We start from the raw sequence: 26,077 nt of genomic DNA, 5'->3' as shown, positions 1-26,077 counted from the left end.
TAAATATCAATTTATTTATATTTTGAAGAAACCACATTTTTACCTCCTGAGTCTTGTATTAATAGGGAAAATGCAAATCTGGGACACCTCTAACTAATGTTCCTATTGACTTTTTTTAATGACATACTAAATACAATAAGTCACATGCAGTTGTTTCTTTTAAATGCCAAATATTTTAAAGTACTAGTAATAATAATTTTGCATGTTGCAATTTCACCACATACAAATCTGACAACTGTACACATTGTATGTATTACATTTGTGTTAGATATTGCTTTTCATTGTGTTTTTTTTTATTATTTTGCTTGCAGGATTCTTTTTGGACAAAGACCATATTGGTGGGTTCATGAAACTGATCACTATGGAAACACATCTGCTCCAGTCATTGAACAGTATCCTGTAACATGTGAAACTGGACCAGGTAATAGAAACTAGTAGTTATTCATTACAAAACAACACATTAAAATAAGGGCTATGTTTTTTTTTTATTTAAGGGTTTTTTGATGGATTAGTTGTCACAAAACTGGTGGCTACAGCAAAAAAAAAAAAAATTAAGAGAGCAGAAAAAACACTCTACCGCTCCTAAGTTGTCTTTCTCTTTTTTTTGTGGTTGTTTCAACCAGAGGTGTTTTCTGACGAGTGAGGTTCTGCAAACAGACACTGACTTTTTTTTGTTTTGTTATTGCAGGAAGCCCTTCAGGTCATGCCATGGGGTCTGCTGGAATTTATTATGTCATGGTTACTTCCATACTTACAATCATGCTGAAGAAAAGGGAGTCATCATTAAAAAGCTGGTAAGTTTACAAATGTTTATGTATTTTATCATATAATGCAGCAAGAAAATATATAATAAATTAGTATTATGGATCTCATGCTGACATATAACATTAAAGTAGTATTACAGACTGATCATTTTCTACCTTAATTAATTCTCTGCATTAAGGTAAAAAACAATCAGTACTCTTTTGTGTTCCCCTGTCCTCCCCACACTTACTGGTCAGCACTATCACCACTGCTAGTCCCCGAAGCAACTTCCTGGTTGCGAGGGAGGATACTGAGGACAGAGGAGCCATAGGCTCCTATTGCATTCAATCACCCTTTAGGGAGGAGAGGGGCATGTGGCCTGCTGCAGGGCTGTATGTGTCTATGGATGCAGACAGCCACTACGGGAACACGCATGCACAAGTGCCTCCATAGCAGCCACTTAGCTGATGGCGGAACTCGTGCAGGAGCGGGGGGATGAGTGCTGCGGGGACCCACTAGAAAATGAGGAATAGAAGCTTTTTGAAGAAAAATAACAGACAATTTATAAGAAGGCGGGCCTCCTAGATGGAAAAAAAACTGAAGCTTTAAGATCACTTTAAACATTTGCTTAAATCATCTATTAATACAAACCTTAGCAGAAACGGCAGCACACTGCATTCCTTTAATTTGCTGATTTTGGCATTGTGGACATACCCTGTTTCCCCGAAAATAAGACCTACCCCGAAAGTAAGACCTAGCACTATTTTTCAAGATTCCTGTAATATAAGACCTACCCCGAAAATAAGACCTAGTTTGGTGGTAGCATGTGAGGGGGAACTTGAAGAGCAGGAGAGATGGTATCAGCCTGCAAGGACATACTGTATTAAGAGGATGACAGGGGTCTCCCTCTGGCCAGTGCAGTGACAGCGAGCACTCCAGTACAATACTTCACCAACTGCTGTCCCCCTGAAGGCACTGCTTAATGTAATGGTACTGTACTGTAATGTGTACCGGTAAATGGTACCGTACTTTACCGCGCTGTCCACTGTCTGATGTCCCCACTGCTACCACTGTCCCTGGTGGCAAAGGAAGCCGGCGCTGTAAATAGCAAGGCTGCAGCGGCCGAGGGAGCAGAGCCGCATAAGCCGATACTTCCTCTATAGCGCCAGTTACTGTGACAGGCGGAGTGATACCAGATAACTTTAGATTGTTGTACATTTTGGTGCACTTTAAAAAAAAAAAATAAGACATCCCTGAAAATAAGACCTAGTGTGGTTTTTGGGGGCTAAAAGAATATAAGACAGTGTCTTATTTTCGGGGAAACACGGTATGCGCACATTTAAATGATCTCCTAAAAATATCCATAAGTGTAAACCTGTTCTGTTCAGAAACATTAAAACATTTCTAAGGAGTATTTTTTTAGCATGTGTTCACTGTTTTTTAATTAGAAAGTTTAATAAATCAATTTTTACCAAAGGCCATGGAGGTCACCACTGCTCACCCTCTGAATATGCAAGTTGCCTGTACCTAGCTTCAATATTTTTGAGCAAGAACCTGAAACAAGTATGCAGCAGATCCAAGTCAGAATTTTTTTTATACTTGTTCCAGTTCAGTGATTTAAAGTACTGAAGCCAAGGCATTTGCATAACTTCAAGTTTGTTATGCATAGCAGTTAAAAAAAACTTACATGTGGAATCAGATCAGTTGATATGAATAAAAAAACATATCTTTTAACATAAAACATTTGCTAAAATATGATATAAGATGCTTGTAGTGCAGCTTGTACTGATGCATTGTATAAAGAGTGTCTTTCTGTGCTTTAGGTGCCTGCGAGGAGTGCTTTGGTCTGGGTTTTGGGCCATTCAGATCTGTGTCTGCCTATCCAGAATCTTTTTGGCTGCACATTTCCCACATCAAGTAGTGGCTGGAGTAGTCTCAGGTAAACAGAAGAATCATTTTTTTACACAATTGAGATTATAAATAAAAAAATAAGGTTTATACTATGTTAAACTTTAGAATGAATTAGATTTTATGTATACTTTGCTTTGTAAGATTTTGTATGGGACATTGCTGATTACAATGCTAAGATGTCCTTTTCTATAAGTAAAATTTGCTGCTACTTCATGCATGCTGTAAAGAAGTACATTATATATAACCGCCAATTTAAATTGTCTTAATCTCACTAAGATATTGGTTCTACCTTTACAGGAATAGTTGTGGCCGAAGCATTCCATCATACACAATCTATCTATAAGGCCAGCCTGAAAAAATACATCTTGACTACATTGTTCTTGGTCTCCTTTGCTCTCGGCCTTTATTTAATCCTAAAAGCTACGGGTGTGGACCTCCTGTGGACCATGGAGAAGGCAAAAAGATGGTGTGCTAGACCTGAATGGATACATATTGACACTACTCCTTTTGCTGGACTTTTTAGAAACCTGGGCATCTTTTTCGGCTTAGGCCTAGCTCTCAGCTCTAAACTCTACCATGAAAGCTGCCGTGGAAAGAGAGGAAGCGAGTTTACATTCCGTATGTGCTGCATTGCTGCATCTCTTATTGTTCTACACCTTTTTGACTCATTCAAGCCACCTACGAAAGTGGAGATGCTTTTCTATATTCTCTCATTCTGCAAAAGTACTGCTGTACCCCTGGCTGCTGTGGGAATTATCCCTTACTGTGTTTCTCAACTTCTTCATCAACAGAGCAAAAAGAATCTTTAATGTAAATATGCAAAGTATATATAGTTTTTACTAATTTTATTGTTGGTATATACAGTCCAGACATCACACAACCATTATAAAATGCACGCACCTTGTGTCTAGCTGGAAAAGGTAATATTTAATCCAAGGGAAATGTATTGAAAGATGTCATCTATGGATTTCCAAAGAATTCCAAAAATGTTGAGGGGCTTATGCAGACTGTTCAACTTTGAAGGATCTTTTGAACTTCCAAGCTAGCGAGTCAGAAAAAGTTAAGGATGCATAGAATGTTTTTACAATTTCCCCTGAATAATTAGAATGAAATGCTGAAAAAAAACCTCTGGCACCACTATCATAGCCATTGTCTGTAATGGACGTTAATACTTCCTTCCAAATTTTTCAGTCCATTTTTGCTCCAATTGCAGCTCTCATCATTTATGGTTTACTAGCAATGTAAACTAATGATCACTAGTACCTTTTTCATAATACAAATACCACAGATTACAGAATTGGTGCTCTTGTACTAAAAAGCCTTCACGTTGTACATGGGAAGTAACCCAAACAGTTCAGTGTAAAGAAAACTATTTATTTTTACTGAGATTGAAGGAAGACATTTGACTGGTAGATGGCTTGCAGTATACAGATTGATAGTATTTAAACAGTGCTATTAAAGCCTGCTGTTCAAAAGGAATAACTGAGTATGTTATTTGCTAAAACATCCATTTTTAATTTGGCAAGTCAACATGGTTTGGCTTCAGCCAGTTTAGCAGTATATAAAAATTTAATTTTTAGGTATTGGTTAGCATAGGTAGTTTGAGACAAACATACAATACCTCCTGGCCAGCAAAAAGGTGCTCAGTAAATGCCCCCTTCCACCATTAAAGAGTTGACATTTTAATTGTCACTTTATGTTAAAATGTTTTTGTTGTTTTGTTACTTTTAGCATCTATTTTTTCATATATTTATTTATTTGCACCAGCACCATTAGGTTTTGGGTTGTGCTGTCCATTGTTGAATAGTTAATTGTGTAATATTCATTGGAGATGTTTTAAATATGATATTTTGTAATAAAAACGTGAAACCCATGAAGTTGTTTTTGTAATATTTGTTGTTCCTGTAAATGTTAACATTTTGCTTAATGATTCAGGCAAACCAGAAAAAATTGTCAAAATGATGCAATCTTATCATTCTATTCGGTTTATCTGAAAGCATCTTTGGGCTAAGCCCCTGGGGGTTGCAGGTAATTTTCAGCCAGTACAGTTTTGTAAACCAGAGTATAGATCTTCTTTAACAAGTCAGAGAAAAGCTACGTTGTTTGCATGTTTGTTCACCACTTCATGCTAGTGCTATTTTGTTTTATTACCGGCCCAGCATCATACCATCTTTCAGTCATTGCACTATATATCTGTCAGTTTTACATAATCCTTCTATAATGTATTTTTTGCTCTGCATTGCTATTTTATTCACATTAGTAGTGCATACTTTCCATCTTAAAGAAATAGTCCGGGCAAAAGTTTTATTAAACCTTGCAGTGGGGCTACCCCAAAATTCAATGCAAGGGTTAACTGCTTTTTTGTGCCTAGGTAGGAAAAAAACAAAGTTAGACTCACCTGATCCTCGAATATGGCTTGCTCTTAGACTGTTCGTTCCAGCCTCACACCCTCTTCACTGCAGTGGTCTAAGGATCCTGGTGTCATCACATTCTTTTCACAGGGGGAATTTATCAAAACTGGAGCAGACAAAAACTGGAGCAGCTGTGCATGGCAACCAATCAGCTTCTCTCTTCAGTTAAGATTTGAAAATGAAAGAGAGAAGCTGATTGGTTGGCATGCACAGCTGCTCCAGTTTTTGTCTGCTCCAGTTTTGATAAATTACCCTCATTATGTTTTCTATATATTATATATAAAATATGCTTTTGCCCGGAGTTCTGCTTCAACAACAACACTGAACTAAAGACAGACACATAAACACTTAGATGAAATGCATAAATAGGAACTATTTTAACTTCCCAAAGATTTGTGTTTGACTAATCATGTGATATACATAGTCCCACCAGACACCAGAACCAGCTTGTGAACTGACTTTTTCCTACTGCAGTTAATGTATATAGAAATCTAAGACATTTTTTTGTTTTGGATAGTGCAGGAAAGGTTTAAAACCCCTGTCAGTTTTCTGTGATCTGTGTTCCAATTGCAAGTATTCCTTCCCTTTCCGGTCCGATAGACAAAACAAGAAGCAGTGGGAAAATTCCCCAAAAGTAAATCCTTTTATTAGATGGTTGTAACTCCAACAATTGGGCCCATTGGAAAACTTGCCTTCTTTTTTTATTCTGTTAACAATTAACATTTTCCTTTCCTTTATGCTTACTTTCAGTCTTCGTGAAAAAGTCACCAGGACAAAATAAGAGGCTGAATCTAGGGCTGCAACTAATCATTATTCATCATAATCGATTAGTTGGCCTAATATTTTTTTAATTGGATTATTAATCGGATAAAAAAAAATGAAGTGTTACAAACATAAAGTTTACTTCAGACTAAACTGCATGCACAATTTTGTGTAGTGCATGTTCCGGTGCGGGCGATCACACTGCAGGTGGGAGGAGCATTTGGGGTGCCACTGAAATGAATGGCACCAGAACGAACCTCCCTCACCAGAATATGTCAGGCCGAAACCAAAAGTGACTTTTTTCCCCACCTTTTTTAGTTTCTGTTTCTTTTTTAAATAATTGGGGGGGAGGGAGGGGGGCTTTTCTTCTTTTTTAAACTATTTTCTCTTTTTTATGGTTAGGACTTTGGGGAAATATCAGGGGTCTAAACAGACCGCTGATATTTCCCTTTTGAAATAAAGCCCTCAGTCTCTTTTTCTGCAGCCCCAACACTTAATCAACAGGCGTCACTCAATACAGAGGCTTCCTTCATAAATCATGGAGATAGTAAAGAGATGCTGGGGGGAATTTATCAAAACTGGAGCAGACACAATCTGGAGCAGCTGTGCATAGCAGCCAATCAGCTTCTCTCTTCAGTTTGTTTAGTTAAGATTTGAAAATGAAAGAGAGATGCTGATTGGTTGCCATGCACAGCTGCTCCGGATTTTGTCTGCTCCAGTTTTGATACATTCCCTTCAATATGTCCACAATCATGAATGAACAAGAAGTGATGTAGTCATTCATAATTGGGGACACCGTATCTGAATATTGCGTCCTCAGTTATTTACAAGCATTGTAGTGATCACTACTGATCACCGCAATGTTTGAATATAGCAAATTTTCACAAATATTTGTTGGGGGAGGGAGAGGTTTGGTGGAGCTCTCCTCACCGCTGTGCACTGGCTCCCAGCGCGGAGGAGAGAACTAGGGCACCCAGACCAACTAATGAATAATGAGAATCGTTGACGATGTTACTCATTATCAATGAAAATTGATTATTTCGATTAGTTGGTGGCATCCTTGGTTGAATCTCCCCAATGGGGACACCAACAGTAATACAAATCTGACAGGGTTACTGACCCTTTCCTACTCTATACAAAAATGTTTAGCTTTAGAAATGCTGTAAGAATTAAAGCCTGGTCACCTCACTTCCTCAAATCTGTGTTATGACAGTGAAGGAGAAACAGCAGGATACAGAGCACATTCTTCTGCTCACTATGCTCTCTTCTGCTGGCAGCATGTTCCTTGTTATTTTATGGTATGGGCATTACATAACTGCACTAGTTTTTTATATCTGCATGCATTTCATCTTTTTTTTTTATAGATAATTTTTATTGATTTTTGCAAGTGTCCGAGACACAACAATGATAACAACAACACCATCACAAACAACAATTGGGTCAACATAACCCAGGCATTTACACATCAGTACACTCACTATGTTTGTCATGAGGTTACAAGGTTACACAAGCTGTGAATGCAATATACCAGGTTCAAGACATGGTGATAAAGCTCTAAGATGGGTATCACGGAACATTGAGAAACCAACTCAACCACATATATCAGCCGACCCAAGAGTATCGCCTAGGACTCATAGGTCCAGGACTGGGGAACTCAGGGCCAAAAGTTAGTAGTACTACCCCGTTTCCAAATTTGTGTTTGAGGAGGCCAGCCATGGGTCCCATATGCGGCCAAAGCGTGTCGGGTTACCTCTCTGCTCGTATGTTAGTTTATAAATGGGGAGTGCTTGATTGATCAGTCTTTTCCATTCGCCCAGGGTGGGGGCCGTCTGGCTACCCCAGACCAGGAGAATGGTTTTCCTGGCATAAAATAACAGGAGGCGGATAAGTGTCTGAGAACGGGAGGCCAGTGCTAGCTCCCCAAAGATACCCAGGAGGCAGAATGAGGGGTTGCAAATGTTGGGGAAGCCGAGGCTGACCTCCATGAAGGAAGTGATTTCCGACCAAAAGGCTCTTATGACGGGGCATTCCCAGAAACAGTGCAAGAAGTCGGCCTCTCGCCCGCAGCGCTTAAAACAACGCGAAGTCGGGCGTAGGCCGAGTCTATGCATCCGGGCGGGAGTGTAGTAGACCTGGTAGAAGAACTTCATTTGGATCAGTCTGTCCCTAGACGCTATTACAGATGACATATAGCTGCTCTCAAAATCACCCCAATCCTCTTCCACCAGGTCCGGGAGGAGCGACCGCCACTTCTGTTTGCTGTCGTCAAATCTACCGGCTCTGGAGGACATATTCAAGGGTATATGTTTAAAAATGGTGGTGAGGTTCAACATTATTTAGGGCTAGGGTTGCCACCTGTCTGGGAGTCACCCGGACAGTCCGGTTTTTGAGTCCTGTGTCCAGATTTCAGGCCAGCTGACACCCGGACACAAGACACTAAGTGCCGATACCAGTACTTTAAATTTTTTTGACAGATGCAGCTGCCTGAGGTCCCGCCCTTGCTGGGGACCACCTCAGCCTTCCTGTGAGCCACTGGCGGCTGTAAACATCCCACAGGCCCAAGGCCCTGGTGCGCCCGCACCGCCTGCACCGGCGGTAGTTCCGCCACTGCTGCACAGCACTCTTGAAAGCCTGCATAGCCCAGCTGAGATCCCACACAATCATCTGAGAGCCTGCATAGCCCACCTGAGAGCTCTTATAGCCCACCTGAGAGCGTGCATAGCCCACCTAAGACCGGACATTGCCCACCTGAGAGTCCATATAGCCCACCCGAGAGTCCATATAGCCATCCCAAGAACCATATAGCCCACCAAAGAACCTGCATAGCCCACCCGAGAGTCCCCATAGCCCACCTGAGAGCCCGCAGAGTCCACCTGAGAGCCTGCACAGCCCTGGTGAGACCCCACATAGGCCACCTGAGACCCTGGAACATCACAGCACCACCCCAGAACAACACAGAGTATGTAGCTTCATATTATTTTGTATTGCTGTACAATGTATTGCTGGGATTTATAGTCCTCTATAAGCCTCCGGTCGGTCTCCCTACTCCCTCTCCTGGCTGCCTCTTCTTGCTCTTTCTCCTGGCTGCCTCTTCTTGCTCTCTTCTCTATATTCTCAAAAAAAAAGGTGGCCATCCTATTTAGGGCCCATGTTGACTTTGGGCTTGTGTCGATGGCATCAGTTAGACATCAGTTTGAGACACTTCTGAGATCATTCAGAAATTACTGACAGCTGCATTTGACCTGCTTTAAGAGGGTTTTGCATTCCCATGTGAGGATTGTGTAAGATCACTTTACCTAATTATTAGGATAGGTTTTCTCTTCATCCATCAACCATCTTGTGAAGTTTTAAGTTTTGCCCAGATATAAGTATTAAGACCAAGCATCAATAAAACCGATACATATCCTGGTGTAGTTTAAACATATCTCATTAATGTTCATAAACATTGGATGTTTTATTTTGGTTTGCAGGGAAATGAATTAATTCAAACACGGGGCAGATCTTGAATGACCAGAGTGGCAACAAGGATCATCATAAAACAACTACATAAAACTGAATAAGGATGAGAGCACCACAATAGTTTTTTTTACACATTTATTTACACATATATTTTATATAAATAGACAAATGTCAATAGACACTATAAACATGATATATGCTACACATAAATAAACAATCATGAAAATATAATATCTCATTACCTTATTCCATTGCATATAAATAGATCTTTTATACCCTTATCATGCTGCTCATAATATTACACATAAATAATGCTACAAATAAATTGATTGCTAAAACTACTCGTGATCCAAATCAGAATACGAAACTAACCTCTCAAACTATACATGATTAAAAAATCAATTTAATTAATATAAGATGTACTGCATTAATGTATTAAAAGAAAAATACAGTATATAACACAATATACATGGACATGCATATCAAGTATATTACTAATTCATATGCAACACAAGGTTGCCAGTTTATTTGGAGTTTTTCTGATCTTGGATCATTTATAGATCCTTAAGAGCATATATTTATGTATGGTATATCTCTGTATTTGGCAGTAACTTTGCATGGTAGATATTATAGCAGCATATAATTTATCAGTTTTACCACTAGATGGCATGCTGTGAATCTAAAAAGTTTATTCACCAAAGGGTGAAGAGTTTGGAGAAAGCAGAAGTGAACAATCTATGAAAATAGCTGATTTGGAAACATTCTCAAATTCAGCTCACTTTGCAGTTCAGCTATGTTGTCCTAGATTGTTCACTTCTCCTGCTTTCTCCAAACTCTTCACCCTTTAATGAATAACACTGAAAGTATATGCATTTGTTTTGTGTATCTCTTTTTTTACTACATTTTATTTATGTATATATTATGTTCTTTGTGAGGCAGCATAATGCACATTCCAACGAAAGTGCTGTGATGAATATTTATGTGATACAGTATATATCTTTTTTTTTTTTAAATCCAGCTTTATTAATCAAAGATGCAAACTGACACAAGTATTGCATGCATAGGTCTGCACGCAGGCAGCCAACTGTAATACGTTAAGAGTAAAGTATACATATCATCATAAGTAACAAGACCTCAAATGAGACAGTAGTGTACAAGGCACAGCGGCACAGTGAGTCAATGCAAGTCTAGCTACAGCATTATAGTCATGCCACTGGTCAGACGGGGTAATTCAGCCGCCCCCGTGAGTGTTCCACTTTCAATCCCGCTTAAGGTGACGACCGAGCAGGGTCCCCGCCATCAGCGTGGGCAACCCACATACAAGAGGGAAATCCTGACTTCTTGCTAGTGCGGAGCCCCACGCTCGGAGGCCATGGACCCCGAGTGACCAACAACAATTCAATCGGGTGGCTGCATAATAGTCTACATATGAGGTAAAAAGAAGAGCAGTTAGAGAAGGTCAAGGCAGGTGTGGAAAAAGAAAGGAGGAAGAGAAAACAGAGGGAGGGGGGTGGTCTCCTCTCTTTCCCCCGGTATCCCCCATTGGGACAGTGCAACTAGCCGGCATACCTCACACCGGACTCAAAAACTACAGATGACGTAGGGTAATTGCGTTCCATGGAGGGAGTAGTACTCATGTGTCTTCCAGAGGGGTATTTCCTGTATGAAAGCCACCTGCGCTCCGGCTCGTCGCAGGTCAGAAAGCAGCCTCGATCTTTTTTCGGGAATGTTCAATCCCCTGGCGTTCAGGGAGTATTTCGAGAGGGGAGCCATATTGTTCCACCGTCCCGTAGGAGGCCCAGGGGGAGGGAGGAGGTGGAGAATGGGGCAGAGGGAAGGGATGGAGCAGGGGTAGAGAGCAAGAAAGCAGTCAAGGTAGATTTAAGAAAAGCGGATGCAGACGCTCCTGAGAAGAGAAAATAGAGAGAAAGAGAACAAAAAGAAGAAGTAGCTGACACCGACTACAGGTCAGCTAAAACCTTATTGTGGGTCACGCCCACCCCTGTATGGATAGGGTGTGAGCGTGCAACCTATGGGGGTGAAGTTAGCACCAAACAGTGATTGAGAACAATAACAGTGTAGGAGATGCATCAGAGCGGCACCTAAACCTAGCATAATAAATGTAAACACATCTCCAGTCTCCCCCCTCATCCACCTCTATGTCAGGGCGGGCATCCGATGCGGCCAGGGAGAGTGCCGGTGAGGGGATCGGTGATGGTTGCCAGTCGCCCGGCCGACTTACCACTTCCACGGGCGGCGCTGTCACTTTACTCCGGGTCTTGGACGGAGTGGGGCCTGCTGCCGTGGAGCGGGTGGACGCCATGTGTCGCGTATCCTCCGGTCGGCTCGCGGTACCCGCGGGGGGAAAAAAATCAGCCAAATCTGACTGTCGGGAACTCCGGAGGCACAGCTGACTTCCCGGCACCCGAGACATCCAGAGAAGGGGGAGAATAACGTCCGCTAGAGCTTAGGCCGGTGCCGGGAGATGCAGAGCTCCAAGGAGTCACGTCCTCACGTCGCCATTGGCAAGCCACGCCCCAGTATATATCTTTTTAACTTTATATATATGTTTTTGTACTTGGAACGGAATATGTTTGAAGAGTGAAGGGGTTAATAGTCATGATTAATGAATGTTTCTATATAATGGTGTGTGATTTTGTTATTCTTTGAGAAAGGGCTAGACTTAGCATGAAAGGCGAAAGAGCGAGTTACTGCTGGCTGTTTAATATAGAATAATCATTTGCATCCCGGTGTGCGGCATTGCGGTTGCTGCAACTATTGATTGCTTAGCTGGAGAACAGCCAAGCCAGCACCTGAGAGGCAACAAGAGGATTGGAGTCTAGCATCACCAGAGGCAGCATGTCGCATGTTATCGGTGTTGGAGTACTTTAGGGAGTTGATAGTCTGTGGATTGTAGTGTATTGGCAGAGGTGGCTCTAGACTTTTTGAGGCCTTAGGTAAAACTCAAACGTGAGGCCACTTGCACCCATAATAAAAGAAAATGCAAACAATAATTAAAAATGAACTGTATAAATTGCATATTTTAAGACTAGCGTTTAATCCCAGCAGCCAGGAATATACCGCTGCTAGAGATAGAATTTAATTTCTGTCTCATATGTAATTCTACAAATAACAAGACACAAAACCCTGATCCTGAGTAGTAAGAAATACACAGAGGGCAGAGGTCAGAAGTAAGGAACGCACAGAGTGCAGAGGTCAGAAGTAAGGAACCGACAGAGGGCAGTAATAAGTAAAGCACAGAGTGCAGAGGTCAGTAGTAAGTAACTATGTAACATGTTAAGTATACATGTAATTCTCAGGCCTAAAATGTGGATTTTTAACATGTGTGCCAAAACGCAGCAGCTGTGAAATGTAGCGCAGCTGCTGGTGTGAATTGACCAATAAGGTCACTGATGAGAACGTGTCTTGGTGTCAGCAGGTGGAGACTGTGTAAAAAACCTGGGAGCTGATGCCCCCAGGTGAAGACTGGTCTCTATGGTCACATAGTTACATAGTATTGGAGGTTGAATAAAGACACAGGTCCATCAAGTTCAACCTCTGTGTGATCTTGTTTTTAAGAGTACCTGTACCCCTGTATGTTACGGTCACTGAGGAATGTATCGGAATGTATCTAAATGCTTTTTGAATGATTCAATACTCTCTGCTGATACCACTGCTTGTGGCAGCGAGTTCCATATTTTAACCGCTCTAACTGAAAAAAAAGCCCCTACACCCCTTGTGGTTAAATCTTTACTACACCAGTTTTAGGTGGTGACCTCTAGTACTTGTTACGGAGTTTACAGTAAAAAGTTTATTGCAGATGTTGCCATTACCACTAAACATTTTGTACATAAAAATCATGTCCCCTCTTAGTCTCCTCACTTCCAGCGTGAACAAGTTTAAATTTAGTAGCCCTGTCTGTGAACTCTCTCCAGCTCAAGGATATCGTTTCTGTGGATTGGTGACCAAAACTGGACCGCATACACCAGATGAGGCCAAACCAGCGATCTATAAAATGGCAATATTATTGCCTTGTCTCTACAGTACATTCCCTTTTTAGTACAAGACAGTACTCTGCTTGCTTTGTTTGCCACAGCCTGGCATTGCAAACAATTGTTCAAGTGGAGTACCCATTAATATATATTCCTCTTGCCTGTTTTTGACCCCAAAATGCATTACTTTACATTTTTCAACATTAAACCTCTGCTTGTGATCTTATGCTAGTATAGCACACTATCGCAGGCATTGGGTGAACATTCACGTACTTGGGGCATCCCACAGGAGATGCAAGGCATGTGCCCTGGGTGGCCATCACTAGTTACACCCCTGGTTCCCAGCAAGTTCTGCACAGCAGTGAATCTGTGGTTACTCCACCTGCATAGCTTTCTACTACCTGTGCACACCAGAGCCCAATCTGTGTTAGGTAACTAAGGGGGTAGGGGTGGCTATACTATATGAAGGTAGCTTTCTCTCAAATGGAAAGAATGCTGCTGTTCCATGCTGGCACTTATTTGACCATTGTTTTTCCTTGACAGTTTTTTTTGCTACAGACCACTTGCTGTTTACAGACAGCTGCTGTGCAGAGATAGTTTTACTGAGAGGGTGTTATCTATTAGGATGGTATATTTAGTCCACTAATCTCACTTACTTATTATGCCCTGTAATTGTATTTACTTTTTATGCGTTCATGAAACCATTTTAAAAATAGCTCAACAAATATAAGTGGAATCAAAACAATGAATAGGCAGTATGTCCTTCTGAATTCTGTGGGCAATAATTCCCTTAGGTCTCCTTCACACTTAGTAATTTAGTTGAAGTGCGCAAATACACATTTTGCCGTAAAGCCCAACTCTGGGCATAGGACTAAAACATCTTGCAGTGCAGCCCCACCCTCCCTCCCCCCATACTGCAAGGGTTATATGCTCATTTGGTCTAGGTGTACAAGAAGAGGTGGTATTACCCCCTTCGGCAGACCCTAGCTCCCCACCTCTTCTCCCTGGCACTCCGGGTTGTGGACAGTCCCTTAGCGCCATCACATTCAACCCTGCATTGTACGTGGATGAGGTGAGTTTGCAACCACGACTGGGAGCACCTTAGAGAGGAAGCTAGAGCAGACTGGTTTTATGGATGGAGGGAGCCTGCTGGAGTGAGCAGACCTGTAAACCAGCAAAAAAATTGTTTAGTTTTGTTTTGAATTTTTTATTATTTAGTTTCTCGGTAATAAGGTCCCGAAAATCCAATCGATTCGGGGTTCTTATGGGTCCGAATTTGAAACGATTTGACTTCCGGACCCAAATCCCCGCCCCAAATTTCTGTTAACTTCGGATGAGTTAGATGATATTTACAAACAAATTTCCGTTGCAGCAAAGTGACATTAGAAAAAGGCCTGATACTGATACTAGCACATTATGGCAAAAAGCTCCTAGGAGCCAAAAATGTTTTGTTTGGTGTGGCAGTTTACTTCTGCTTTGAAGAGGGACTGAACTCAAAAAAGGTGCCTGTATTGCCTGTGGTCTCCATGCAGCCGTTTTTTTCTCCATAACTGAATTGCCATGCATTGTTCTGCAATGTATCTCTCCTTTACTAAACATTTCTAAAGTGTGTTTGTTGTTATTTTAAAGATATGGGTATGGGTTAAGGTCAACTTTAATTCAGTGTTACATAACATATATTGAACACAGTTCGGTGAGGGAGGAGGCGGAGTGTGGCGATCGAGGAGGCGGAGTCCGGCGATCGAGGAGGCGGGGTCCGGCGATCGAGGAGGCGGGGCCCAGTGACGGACGAGTCGATCAAGTAGGAGAAGGAGGCGGACAGAGGATCAGGGCTGACAGGTAAGAGGGCTTGACCGCACGCCTGAGACCCTGCAGAGCCCACCATAGAGGTTCTATGGTGAGCTCTGCAGGGTCACCCTCAAGTGGGCTGTTTGGGTTATCAGGTGGGCGTAACTAGAAATCACAGGGCCCCATACAAAACTTTGCTATGGGGCCCTGTGATTTCTAGTTGCGCCCCTGATTGAACAGTAATTATTTAAATAAAGTTTGTGACCAAATGCATTTGTTACTTTTGTTGATTAGACGGCCAGGAGTGTAGCAGAGTTTACACTATGGTAGCTGCTTCAAAGAGCAGAGTTATTCCTAGTTAAAGTATTCAGAGATTTAGCTTAAGGATTTACAAAAATCTATGAAATAGAAATGAAAATCTGTGCAAGAAATATTTACAGAAAATATATTACAAAACAGAGATCAACAGAGTTTGGATCACTTGAAGTTCAAGTCCATGTGATGTTGCAAGAGTCACTAGCCCATTAATGTCTCTCAATCGTCTTCAGCAGTGCAAATGGTAGAACAAGAGCCCACAACTGCTGATGCAGCCATCTTTCCTTCTCCTTGGAACGGGAGTTGCAGGGCTAACTCCACCCAAGCAAAGTGTGTGGTAAGTGTGTTGAAGTACTTTATTGTGCCCAGAGGATACACACTTAAAGGAGAACTATGAGGTGAGTGATTTACACTCATCCTCATAGTTAGAGCCGATGTGTGACATTGTCACACGTCAACTCTATAGATTGGGAAGTGAGTGAACACATACTGTCGCTTGCTCACTTCCCAATCATCTCCCTGCAGAGAGCGGTGACTGCCAGAAATATTTTGAAGACACTGGATTTTTTAGGTTTATAATCTCTCTACATTCCTCCTAGATGGGCTGTGGTTTATCAAATGTGTTAACTTGCTATAAATGCCTAGCACAGACAAGAGATTTTGATTTGACCATCTTGTGTGCTACCAACTTGTGCATTTTGGGTAAAATGAGGGTGGCATTTAGTTCAGTACCAATTCCCCATATTCTCCCCACGGTTTGGGGTTTGCAGACATTACGATCATCACATCATCTTCTCTTATTTTCCATTTTCAATCCAAATCTGTTGTTTACTTTTTTTTCTAAATCGCTGTACACTTTTCCAGTAACTTATTATACTTTGTCGTCATTGTATTCGTTTTAACTCCTTCCACAATCTTATTTTATTGTAATACCCTCAGTCTAAATTATTTTTAAAATCTGACATCTCTTTCAAAGTTTTTTGTGATCAACATTATTCTATTCTAATGAATTATCCAGGTTATCTATGCATCTTTTGTGTATTGCAGATCAACTACAACTTGTTTTTTTTTTATCTTTATCTTTATCTTTTTAAAAACAACCTAACTTCATCCAAATAGAATCAAATAGATCTCTATCGCTATCAATTAGGGATGCACCGATACCGATACTAGTATCGATATCGGTGCCGATTCCGAGTATTTGGGCAAGTACTCGTACTCGCCCAAATGCTCTGATGCCTAGCACGAGTACTTCCGGTATCAGGAAGCCGGGCAGCGCGTCATTACACGCTGCCCGGTTTCGCGATTGACCGGAAGCTGGCCTCGTGAGGTAAGGTTACCTTACCTTAGTATGTGTAGCCTGTCATCCCCCGGGGCCTCTCCAGCGAGAATGCGGCCTTCGTCCAGTACCCAGCCTGAGCCGTCCATTCAGGAAGCCGGGTGCCGTCTAATGACGCGACGCCCTGCTTTCTGATTGGCAGGGAAGCTGGCTTCATGCTCCCTCGTCATCTCATGACAAGAGAACATGGAGCCGGCCTCCCGGCCAATCAGAAAGCAGGGTGTCGCGTCATTACACGGCGCCCGCTTCCTGATTGGACGGCTCGGGCTGGGTACCTGACGAAGGCTGCATTCTCGCTGGAGAGGCCCCGGGGGATGACAGGCTACACATACTAAGGTAAGAGGGGACTTTCTAGTTAATCGGGAAGCCGGCTGGCGACTCTTTACACGCTGCCCGGCTTCCCGGCTAATCAGGAAGCCAGGTGGCGAGTCATTACACGCCACCTGACTATCTGAATGGGACTTCCGTTACTCGGTAATTGGTATCGGCGAGTACCGGAAAAAATGTATCGGTACTTGTACTCGGTACCAAACTACCGGTATCGGTGCATCCCTACTATCAATTATCAATATATCACTGTAGAGTGGGAACAATGGAGTGTAGCATGTAGCAATTAATGAAAGCACAATGCTCCAAATCTGTTTTGATACTCACTACATACTGTACAACTGCATCTGCATGTTTAAAGATCACAATCAATCATGGGCAATCGAACTGACAAAAATCACTTGTGTCATAGCCTTAGTATCATTAGGGGAGAGGAATAAAACAGATAGACTTAGTGAGTGCCATAAGTAAATATTAGGGCTGTGCAAATTAACGATTAATTTCTCGATTAATCGTTAATCTTTTTGATCGATTTAAAAATTTTTGATCGATTAAAATTTTCTTAAAACTTTCTGCACGAGCGCCAGCCAAGGCATTGGCCTATACGCATACAGCACAGCAATGAAGTAATAAAATGAACTAGGATCACACTAATCCAGCACGTTATTATTCTGAGTTGCCCCACTCAAGCGGCCGCCATATTGAGTGAGGCACGTGAGATTAATAACGTGCTGGATTAGTGTGATCCTAGTTCATTTTATTACTTCATTGCTGTGCTGTATGTGTATAGGCCAATGTAGTTGGATCTGTATGTGCGTTATAATTAATCGAAATGAATCGATTTTAAAAAAATCCGATTAATCGAACACGAAAATTTTAATCAGTAACAGCCCTAGTAAATATTTACAGGGTTATTCAACAAAAGGGTGAAGAACTTGAAGAAGGCAGGAGAAGTGAACAATCTAGGACAACATAGCTGAACCAGAAAGTGAGCTGAATTGGAGAATTTTTCAGCTATGTTGTCCTAGATCTGTGGCTTCAAATTACCGGCCCGCAGGCCAATTGCAGCCCGCAAGCCGGTATTATGAGGCCCGCAGCCACCTCACAAGTCAGGTACGCGGTCACAGACCAGGTATCTGACATGCAGGAGCAGCTACACGGTCTGCATCTCTGTTGGATGCAGACCGCAGAGCTGCTTCTGTGCCTGCACTCGGATTGATTAGTAAGCAGACTGCAGCAGACCTTAACAATCAATCACCACTGATCGAGCCTCCTCACAGCCTCCTCCCTGCAAAAGTTGGCTACCTTGCTCTTTGGATTTGTTCAGCCCAGACATGGGAGAAGGAGTTTTCTAGTTAACAGATTGACTGACCATTCTGGCATTTGGGCAGTGCCCGAGGGCCCGTGGCCATGAGGGGGCCCGTCACTAACTCTTTCGCTTCCAGCCCGCACGGATGTACGGCGCAGCATGTGTCCCCCAGGCCCACCATACCCTGTCGTTGCCGATTTAACACAGCTCCTGGTTTGGCCGCTTTAACACAGCTCCTGGTTTGGCGACAAAAGCGGCTGGGCAGGGCCTGTCTCGTGCTGCTCCTGACTGACTCGGCTCCCTCGTTCCCGGGCTCTTGCCCTGTCCCTGGCCTTTGAATTCTTCAGCATGACCAGATCCAGGTGAGAAGATCCCTGAGCTGGTGAAGAGGCTGGTGTCAGGCATGTGCCACTAATGAAGAAAATGTGTTTATTGGGATTGTGAACCAGTGATCATTAGCACACATGTTGTAGCACTGTTAAGCCCAGTTTTTTAAGCTGCTATTTACTGGCAGCAGATTGTGACAACAAATAAAAAAAATATAAATACTACAAAAAAAGCATTTATTCTGGTGTGAGGACCGCTGTGCATTTATTCCGGTGTGCATTCCGCCGTGCATTTATTCCGGTGCAAGGTCCGCCGTGCATTTAGTCTGGTGCAAGTTCCGCCATGCATTTATTCTGGTGCGAGGACCACCGTGCATTTATTCTGGTGCGATGTCCGCCGTGCATTTATTCTGGTGCGAGGTCCGCCGCGCATTTATTTTGGTGCGAGGTCCGCTGTGCATTTATTCTGGTGCGAGGACCACCGTGCATTTATTCTGGTGCAATGTCCGCCGTGCATTTATTCTGGTGCGAGATCCGCCGTGCATTTATTCTGGTGCGAGGTCCGCCGTGCATTTATTCTGGTGTGAGGACTGCCATGCATTTATTTTGGTATGAGATCTGCCGTGCATTTATTCTGTTGTGAGGTCTGCCGTGCATTTATTCTGTTATGAGGTCTGCCGTGCATTTATTCTGTTATGAGGTCTGCCGTGCATTTATTCGGTTGTGAGATATGCCGTGCATTTATTCGGTTGTGAGATATGCCGTGCATTTATTCTGGTCATACGGGGGTCTTACCACATGCACCGAAGCAGAAGGGGGGGGACAGAGGTTTGCATACCTCACGTGTAATATTCATCCAAATCCCCACTCCAGTCCTAGATTATTCAGTTTCACTCTCAATTCTCAAAATTCTACCATTTAGCTAATTTTCTAAATCACTTGCTTTGGTCTAGATTTTTAAATTCTCCTACCAATTCCCCCGCAATTCACCTTTTAGTGAATAGACCAGCTATTTTGAAAAAAGTGTGGGGAAATCATTTCTATAACACAAGAATGTATATGTGGGTGAGGCTTGTGGGTAGGTGCGGCTTATGGGTGGGGCTTGCATATGGGCGGAGCACAAGGGGGCCCCCCATCAACTCGTATTGCCCGGGGGCCCCATGTGTTGTCAGTCCACCCCTGCCCTGGGCGCATCGATTGTCTTCTAACTGCATGTAATCATATCACATACCATTAAATGCGGTGGGCAGGCGTTTACATGCAGCTGCTGTCACCTGATCATTAACTTGAATGGGTGACAGCTGTCACTTGTAAATGCCAGATTAGTGATTCCTGCTTCAGGAAAATGCAAGTTCCTGATGCAGGAATCCCTAATCGCACCTAAACCTACAGGTATGAATGGGGCCTTATTGTGAGTATATTAGTGTCCGTAGTACCAAACCGTATACTGTATAGTTACATTTTATGTTAAAGTATGAAATTTGGCAAGCGGCCCCCATGGGAGAAAAAAGTTGTCGAGTGGCCCCCAAGTGAGTGGCCCCCAAGTGATTGTTCACTTCTCCTGCCTTCTCCAAACTCTTCACCCTTTTGTGAATAACCCTGTTACTTATATATGTCACCTACACATCTTTCCTGAAGCACTGGGCAGGGGGAGGGGCTAGTGGCTGCTTATGTCATTTGAATCTCTGTGCTCTGAGCATGCACCCTGCAGGGGTATACTGCATGCAGAAAGGATGTATGCTACCTGTGAAAGTTACTGCAACCCTGTCTCTAGACCTAGGTCACTGAACATCCATAAATTTTGGTGATTATGGTTTCCAAATTGTAGAATTCTCTGTAAATCAGACTACTTTTCATGAATAAATGCAGTCAAGTAAAATAAATATTCAATAAATCTGTTTATCTGATTGGAGCATTATATTACTGGTCTCCATTCACATTGTCTCAGATTAATGTTCTCGGGGGACAGCAAGCCAGTCGCTCTGCTTGAACAGTGATTATGCCCATCAGTAGAGCCCATGATATCGATGCCTTCGCATTGGTCATGTGACTGGCCATCAAAGACAGTCCAGACCTCTTTTTTCTTTGCAAATGTTATATTTTTCACAATCTCCTTAACACCTACTAATATAATCTGACCACGCAGTAATATATTTTTTCTCATGCAGACCTGCAGGCTGAACAAGAAAAATGTTTAATTCCCCACCCTTGCTAAACAATGTGAGTGACGGAATTCTGCCCCACCCACTACCCACCTTCCCTCCGGCATTTTTCCTATTTTGTTGCATTACCACCTGGAATTTAAATGGATTTTATTTGGATTACATGTAATGGGCATACACAAAATAGGCTAAAATGGTGAAATGAAATCAAGAAAATAACAAATAAAATTATAAAAATAAAAAACGGAAAAGTGGTGCATGCATATGTTTTCACCCCCTTCGCTATGAAGCCCCTACATAAGATCTGATAAAACCAATTACCTTCAGAATTCACATAATTAGTTAAAGAAAGACCAACTGTGTGCAATCTAAAGGGTCTATTCACAAAGCTGCCGAAGAATCCAGCCGTAGCTTCGTCTGATCATTCGGCTAGCTTCGGTTGCCGGAGCTCTTCGGTTCAGTCGAACCGAAGGGCTGCTGTACGGGCTATTCACTATAGCCTGTACAGCACCCGAAGGCGGCCGAGCCGAAGGCATTTGCTTTGGCTCTACTGAGCTGAAGTGTCAGCCGATAACCCTGAGGGAGCTGCAAAGCTCCACAGCGGAGATTGGAGTATCTGTCCATAGGACCAATTTAAGCCTACACTCCACAGAGCTGGCCTTCATAGTAGAGTAGACAGAAAAAAAGCCATTTCTTACAGAAAAAAAAAGGCAAAAACGCTTGCTGCTTGCCAGAAGGCATGTGGGAGACTCCCCAGACACTATGTCTGGTGCAATCGTAAGACCTCTCATCACCCCGAGAACACCATCCCCACAGTGAAGCATGGTGGTGGCAGCATCATGCTGTGGGGATGTTTTTCGTCGGCAGGGATTGAACTGGTCAGAATTGAAGGAATGTTGGATGGTGCTAAATACTGGGAAATTACCCTAAGCATACTGCTAAAGTAACATTCAAGTGGTTTAAGGGGAAACATTTAAATGTCCTCGAATGGCCTAGCCAAAGCCCCAACCTCAATCAAATTAAGAATCTATGGTATGACTTAAAGATTGGAATCTCATCCAACTTGAAGGAGCCTGAGCAGTTTTGCCTTAAAGAATGCAGTTTTGCTTTAAAGCTGTAATTGCTACAAAAGGTGGCTCTACAAAGTATTGACCTCGGGAAGGGGGGGGGGGAGGTGAATGGTGAATAGTTATGCAAGCTCAAGTTTTCAGGTTTTTTTGTATTATTTCTTGTTTGTATCATAATAAAAAATAATTTGCAAAGTGGTAGGCATGTTGTGTAAATTAAATGATACAAACCCCCCAAAAAATCAATTTTAATTCCAGGTGGTAATGCAACAAAATAGGAAAAATGCAAAGGACGGTGAATACTTTTGTAAGCTTTTGTAAGTTTGCTGTACTGCCAATCAGCTGAAGTCACTGCTTGGATATTCTGACAGAGGCACACCTGCCACTGTCAGAAATTTCTGAAAAGCCTCAAAATGTGTTCACTCAGTCTGGTTTACAGGAGGATAAGAGGGTTTAGTGGCATGCGAAGCTGCACACAGGCCACAGTATAGCACGTAGCGAGGACAGAGCAGTAGCACAACATAAAAACTCAATCTTTATTTTTTTCTGCTAAAACCATTACAAACCAGTTTCACAGTCCAACCAGAGCTTGTATTTGAAGAAATAAAGTTTGGCTTATCATGTTACATTGGAGGTGCTGATCATCTTTTTGAAAGACATTGATCACTGATGTGCAGGCGCGCACAGATCCTGTTCACTATAGAAGCCTTAGAGCTAATTATGGGTGAGCTGGTCAGGTTGTTATATTACTTATTTCAAGTCACTGACACAGTGTATTGAAACCTTTAATCAATATTAACAGCCAACTAAATAGCGTTTTTAAAAAGTTCAGCAATGAACTGTAAACTTTGTATCGGCCAATTAGGAAGTTTCAAAATGTGCATTATACTGTATCTTAGCTGAAAATTTCTAGAGTTACTCTCTGTAATTAGATTATACAGCAGGATCTTGTGGGTATTTGCAAATACACTCACCCCATCTCTCCATACTTTAGCAGAAGATTTCAATGTTCTCTGTGCTGTAGATGAGCAGTAATGAGTGATGTTGTTAACACTATAGTGCTGCCAAGTAGTTAATTTTGACAACTTGTGGAAAATGGCCATTGTAAATGGGTTTCAAACTCTGGTGCCCACAGTTACACCAACATTCTTGTGCAGAGTGCTTTAATTGCAAAATGTAATGGGATTTGGTTGACAAGGGCAACATCATGTTACATTTTTACCATCATAAATGCCTCCTCCAGCATCAATGGCCTACAGGCTGCAAATGACAGTTGGCTTTATTTTCAGGACAGGTACAAACATACTTATGCAACTGCACTACTTATACTTACCCTGTACATCGACTGTGTGCCACTGAGCTCTGTAAGCTGTGCTGTATGCTACATACCGCAAGCCACATTACTCAGCACATACTCCAAACCACATCACTATGCAAACTATGCTATACATCACATTCTCTGGACTGCCTCACACTGTACACTGTTACTGCATGTTATATACACTAGACTGATAACCCTGTATGCTTTGTTATATTTTACAGTGCACTACAATGGGTATGCTGTGTTGTACAATATATAGTCAATTCCAGTCTCTACTGTACATTATATATTATATGCCATGCCACTAATCATCACAGTAATTTCAAATTAATAGGAATTAATTGATCCAATGAGAATTTTTTAAGCTTCTACACTGTTCAGTATATAGGGACACTTTTGCTAGAAAACAATGAAAGTGGATGATGACATAGAGGTATATTTATAAAGCAGTTAATATGACATTCAGCAAACATTCACTGCAGGTGACTTGTCCTGGTGTATGTGTTTTACAGTACAGTGATTGATTCGCAGTCACTGCTTTAAAAATATGTCCCATGTCAGTACCCTTTTTTAAATGCAATTTGGCTTTAACTTCATTGGGAGACTGGAGGTAAAATGACAGGTCTGTGCCCACCCCCACCAATGATTATTTATACTGTGATGTTTGGGGAATATTGGAATATTGCCCAATGGTGAGTGCTTATGGACCAGTCTTGAAGCCAAATTGAACATAAACAAGACAGTCTTTATTCCTCTTCAATATAAATGAAACATACCAGTTCATGTGCTTCTTATAATAATCTGCTTTTCCTCAGCATATACAGTCTTGAGCACACCTCTGTGTGATACTTACACTGCTCACCCCTCGTGAGCACTCACACTGCTCTCTCAGCAGTGTGTCCACCAGGTTCCTTGGGTCACCGTCCTTCCCCAGCCTTCCCTGGCTGTTCCACATGCGTCTAGCACGCACCCGAGTCTGCTTTTGGCCGTGTGCCTCCTGCACACACCACTGGCTTGGCTTGACCCTCGTGTGCCTCCAGCACACACCACCAACTTTCCCTTGAGCTCTGGTCTGGGCTCTTAATGAGGTTGCTCTCAGCCACCTGATCCCTGGCAACACCTAACCGCAGGACTGGAGATTTCATCCCACCCAGAACCCTAAGAAATCTCCAGAGATCCAGATCCCAGTTATAATCCAGAAAAAACCGGAGGAAACTGACAGGCCAGCTTCTTCCCTGAAAAACTATTAACTATTTTAGTTCTGGAACCTCTCAGCCCCTCTGGCTGAGAGTCCTGGGTGATTGTGTTGCCAGCATACTCCGTGGCATTGGCAAGCACTGCCACAACATATATATTACACACCTACACATAAACACAGTATATATATATATACACAGTGGTGCCTCGGTTCACAAACCGCTTCTGTTCGCAAACAATTCGGTTCGCGAACAGGAAGTTCGGAAAAATTTTGCTTCCGTTCGCGAACTCCGCTTCGGGTGATGAACACAATCTTCTCTGCTCTGACACATGGCCATGGCTTCCTCTAGTCGAGATTGCGGTCTGATCACATTTTGATTCGGTTCACGACCAAATCGGTTCGCGACCAGAATCGTGGAACAAATTAAGTTCGTGAACCGAGGTACCACTGTATATATTGTATATATAGAGTAGGTGCAGAAACTGGGACATGTAGAGGGCTTTGTGGTCTTCCACTGTCAAAGAACAAATGTAAGTGAAGCTTGGCTAAGGGAAATTCTATGCAGAGAATGAAGCAGCCTGCCATGATGTCATGGGTTTTATATTCAGATGAGATGCAATAAGATAGGGTCTGTAGGTTTGTTCTTAAGTTGAGTTTGTATGTAAGTCAGAACAGGTACATTTTTTTAAGTGTAACTCCAGCCAAAAAATTGTTTACGTTTTGGACAGCATAGGGAAGGGAACAACTTCCTGTAATGTACAGTACCAGACCAGGAAGAAGAGGCAGGCTCTCCTTGTCTGCATGTTTAACAACTTCCTGTAATGTACAGGAGGTACTGTACTACGAACCAGACCCACTCCTCGTCTGCACGTCTACAAACGTCCTGTAACTCAGGGACTGCTTGTATTTAAAAAATGTGTAAACAAGGACGAATTTCTTCCTTTTTCCTGGGACAAATGTCTTATGCCTAACCCACTCCATCCACAATGGCAGCGGCATCACTGGTAATACCCGCCGGGGGTGACACCAGTGCACTGCTTTTATGTAAAAAAGGTGTAAACAAGGACGAATTTCTTCCTTTTTCCTGGGACAAATGTCTTATGCCTACCCCACTCCATCCACAATGGCAGCGGCATCACTGGTAATACCCGCCGGGGGTGACACCAGTGCACCACCAGGTCCTGACTCCTGACGTCAGACAAACACAGGAAAACTGCAGGGTCCTGTTCCTCCTGTATGCAGGGCCGGCATCAGCTTGGAAGACTCCCCTCCTCCGTTCCTTTGCGGCGTGGGCGGGCAGTGGATAGCAGCTGAGCTGTGTGGGGCTGCGGCAGGTGTGGGGGGAATCAGAGCAGATCAGGATCAGTCAGTCTGCACATGGCACAGCCATGGTGCGATTGCACCCGCCTGTAAAGCCCTGGTGGGACCCGCAGGCAGCCCTGGTGAGCCCACACAGCCTTGATGACACCGCAAAGCCCTGGTGAGACCTGCACACAGACCTGCTGACATCGCACAGCCATGGTGAGACCACACAGCCATGGTGAGACAGCGCAGCCATGGTGAGACCTGCATGCTGCCCTGGTGAAAACGCACAGCCCTTGTGACACCGTACAGCCATGGTGAGACCACACACAGCCCTGGTTAGA

General features: G+C 42.8%; 1 protein-coding gene across 2 annotated transcripts in view; it reads left to right on the top strand.

The window, feature by feature from the left end:
* The window catches only part of G6PC (glucose-6-phosphatase catalytic subunit), a 4,219-nt gene extending 627 nt beyond the window's left edge, over nt 1-3,592 (top strand). Inside the window, exons 2-5 of one of the 2 annotated variants that reach the window (XM_018563601.1) lie at nt 312-421; nt 689-776; nt 2,550-2,683; nt 2,953-3,592. In XM_018563601.1, coding sequence (XP_018419103.1) covers nt 312-421; nt 689-776; nt 2,550-2,683; nt 2,953-3,464 — 844 coding nt within the window. In that variant the 3' untranslated portion in view covers nt 3,465-3,592. Of the gene's footprint in view, nt 1-311; nt 422-688; nt 795-2,549; nt 2,684-2,952 lie in introns of both variants that reach the window. The other variant, XM_018563600.1, reaches the window with a different exon arrangement.
* The last annotated feature ends 22,485 nt before the right edge of the window (nt 3,593-26,077 follow it).

This window comes from Nanorana parkeri, unplaced genomic scaffold (assembly GCF_000935625.1).
Source record: "Nanorana parkeri isolate BGI_ZX_2015 unplaced genomic scaffold, ASM93562v1 scaffold679, whole genome shotgun sequence".
Classification (NCBI taxonomy): Eukaryota; Metazoa; Chordata; class Amphibia; order Anura; family Dicroglossidae; genus Nanorana; species Nanorana parkeri.
Note: the sequence above shows the minus strand (reverse complement) of the source record. Positions and strands in the feature narration are given on the sequence as shown.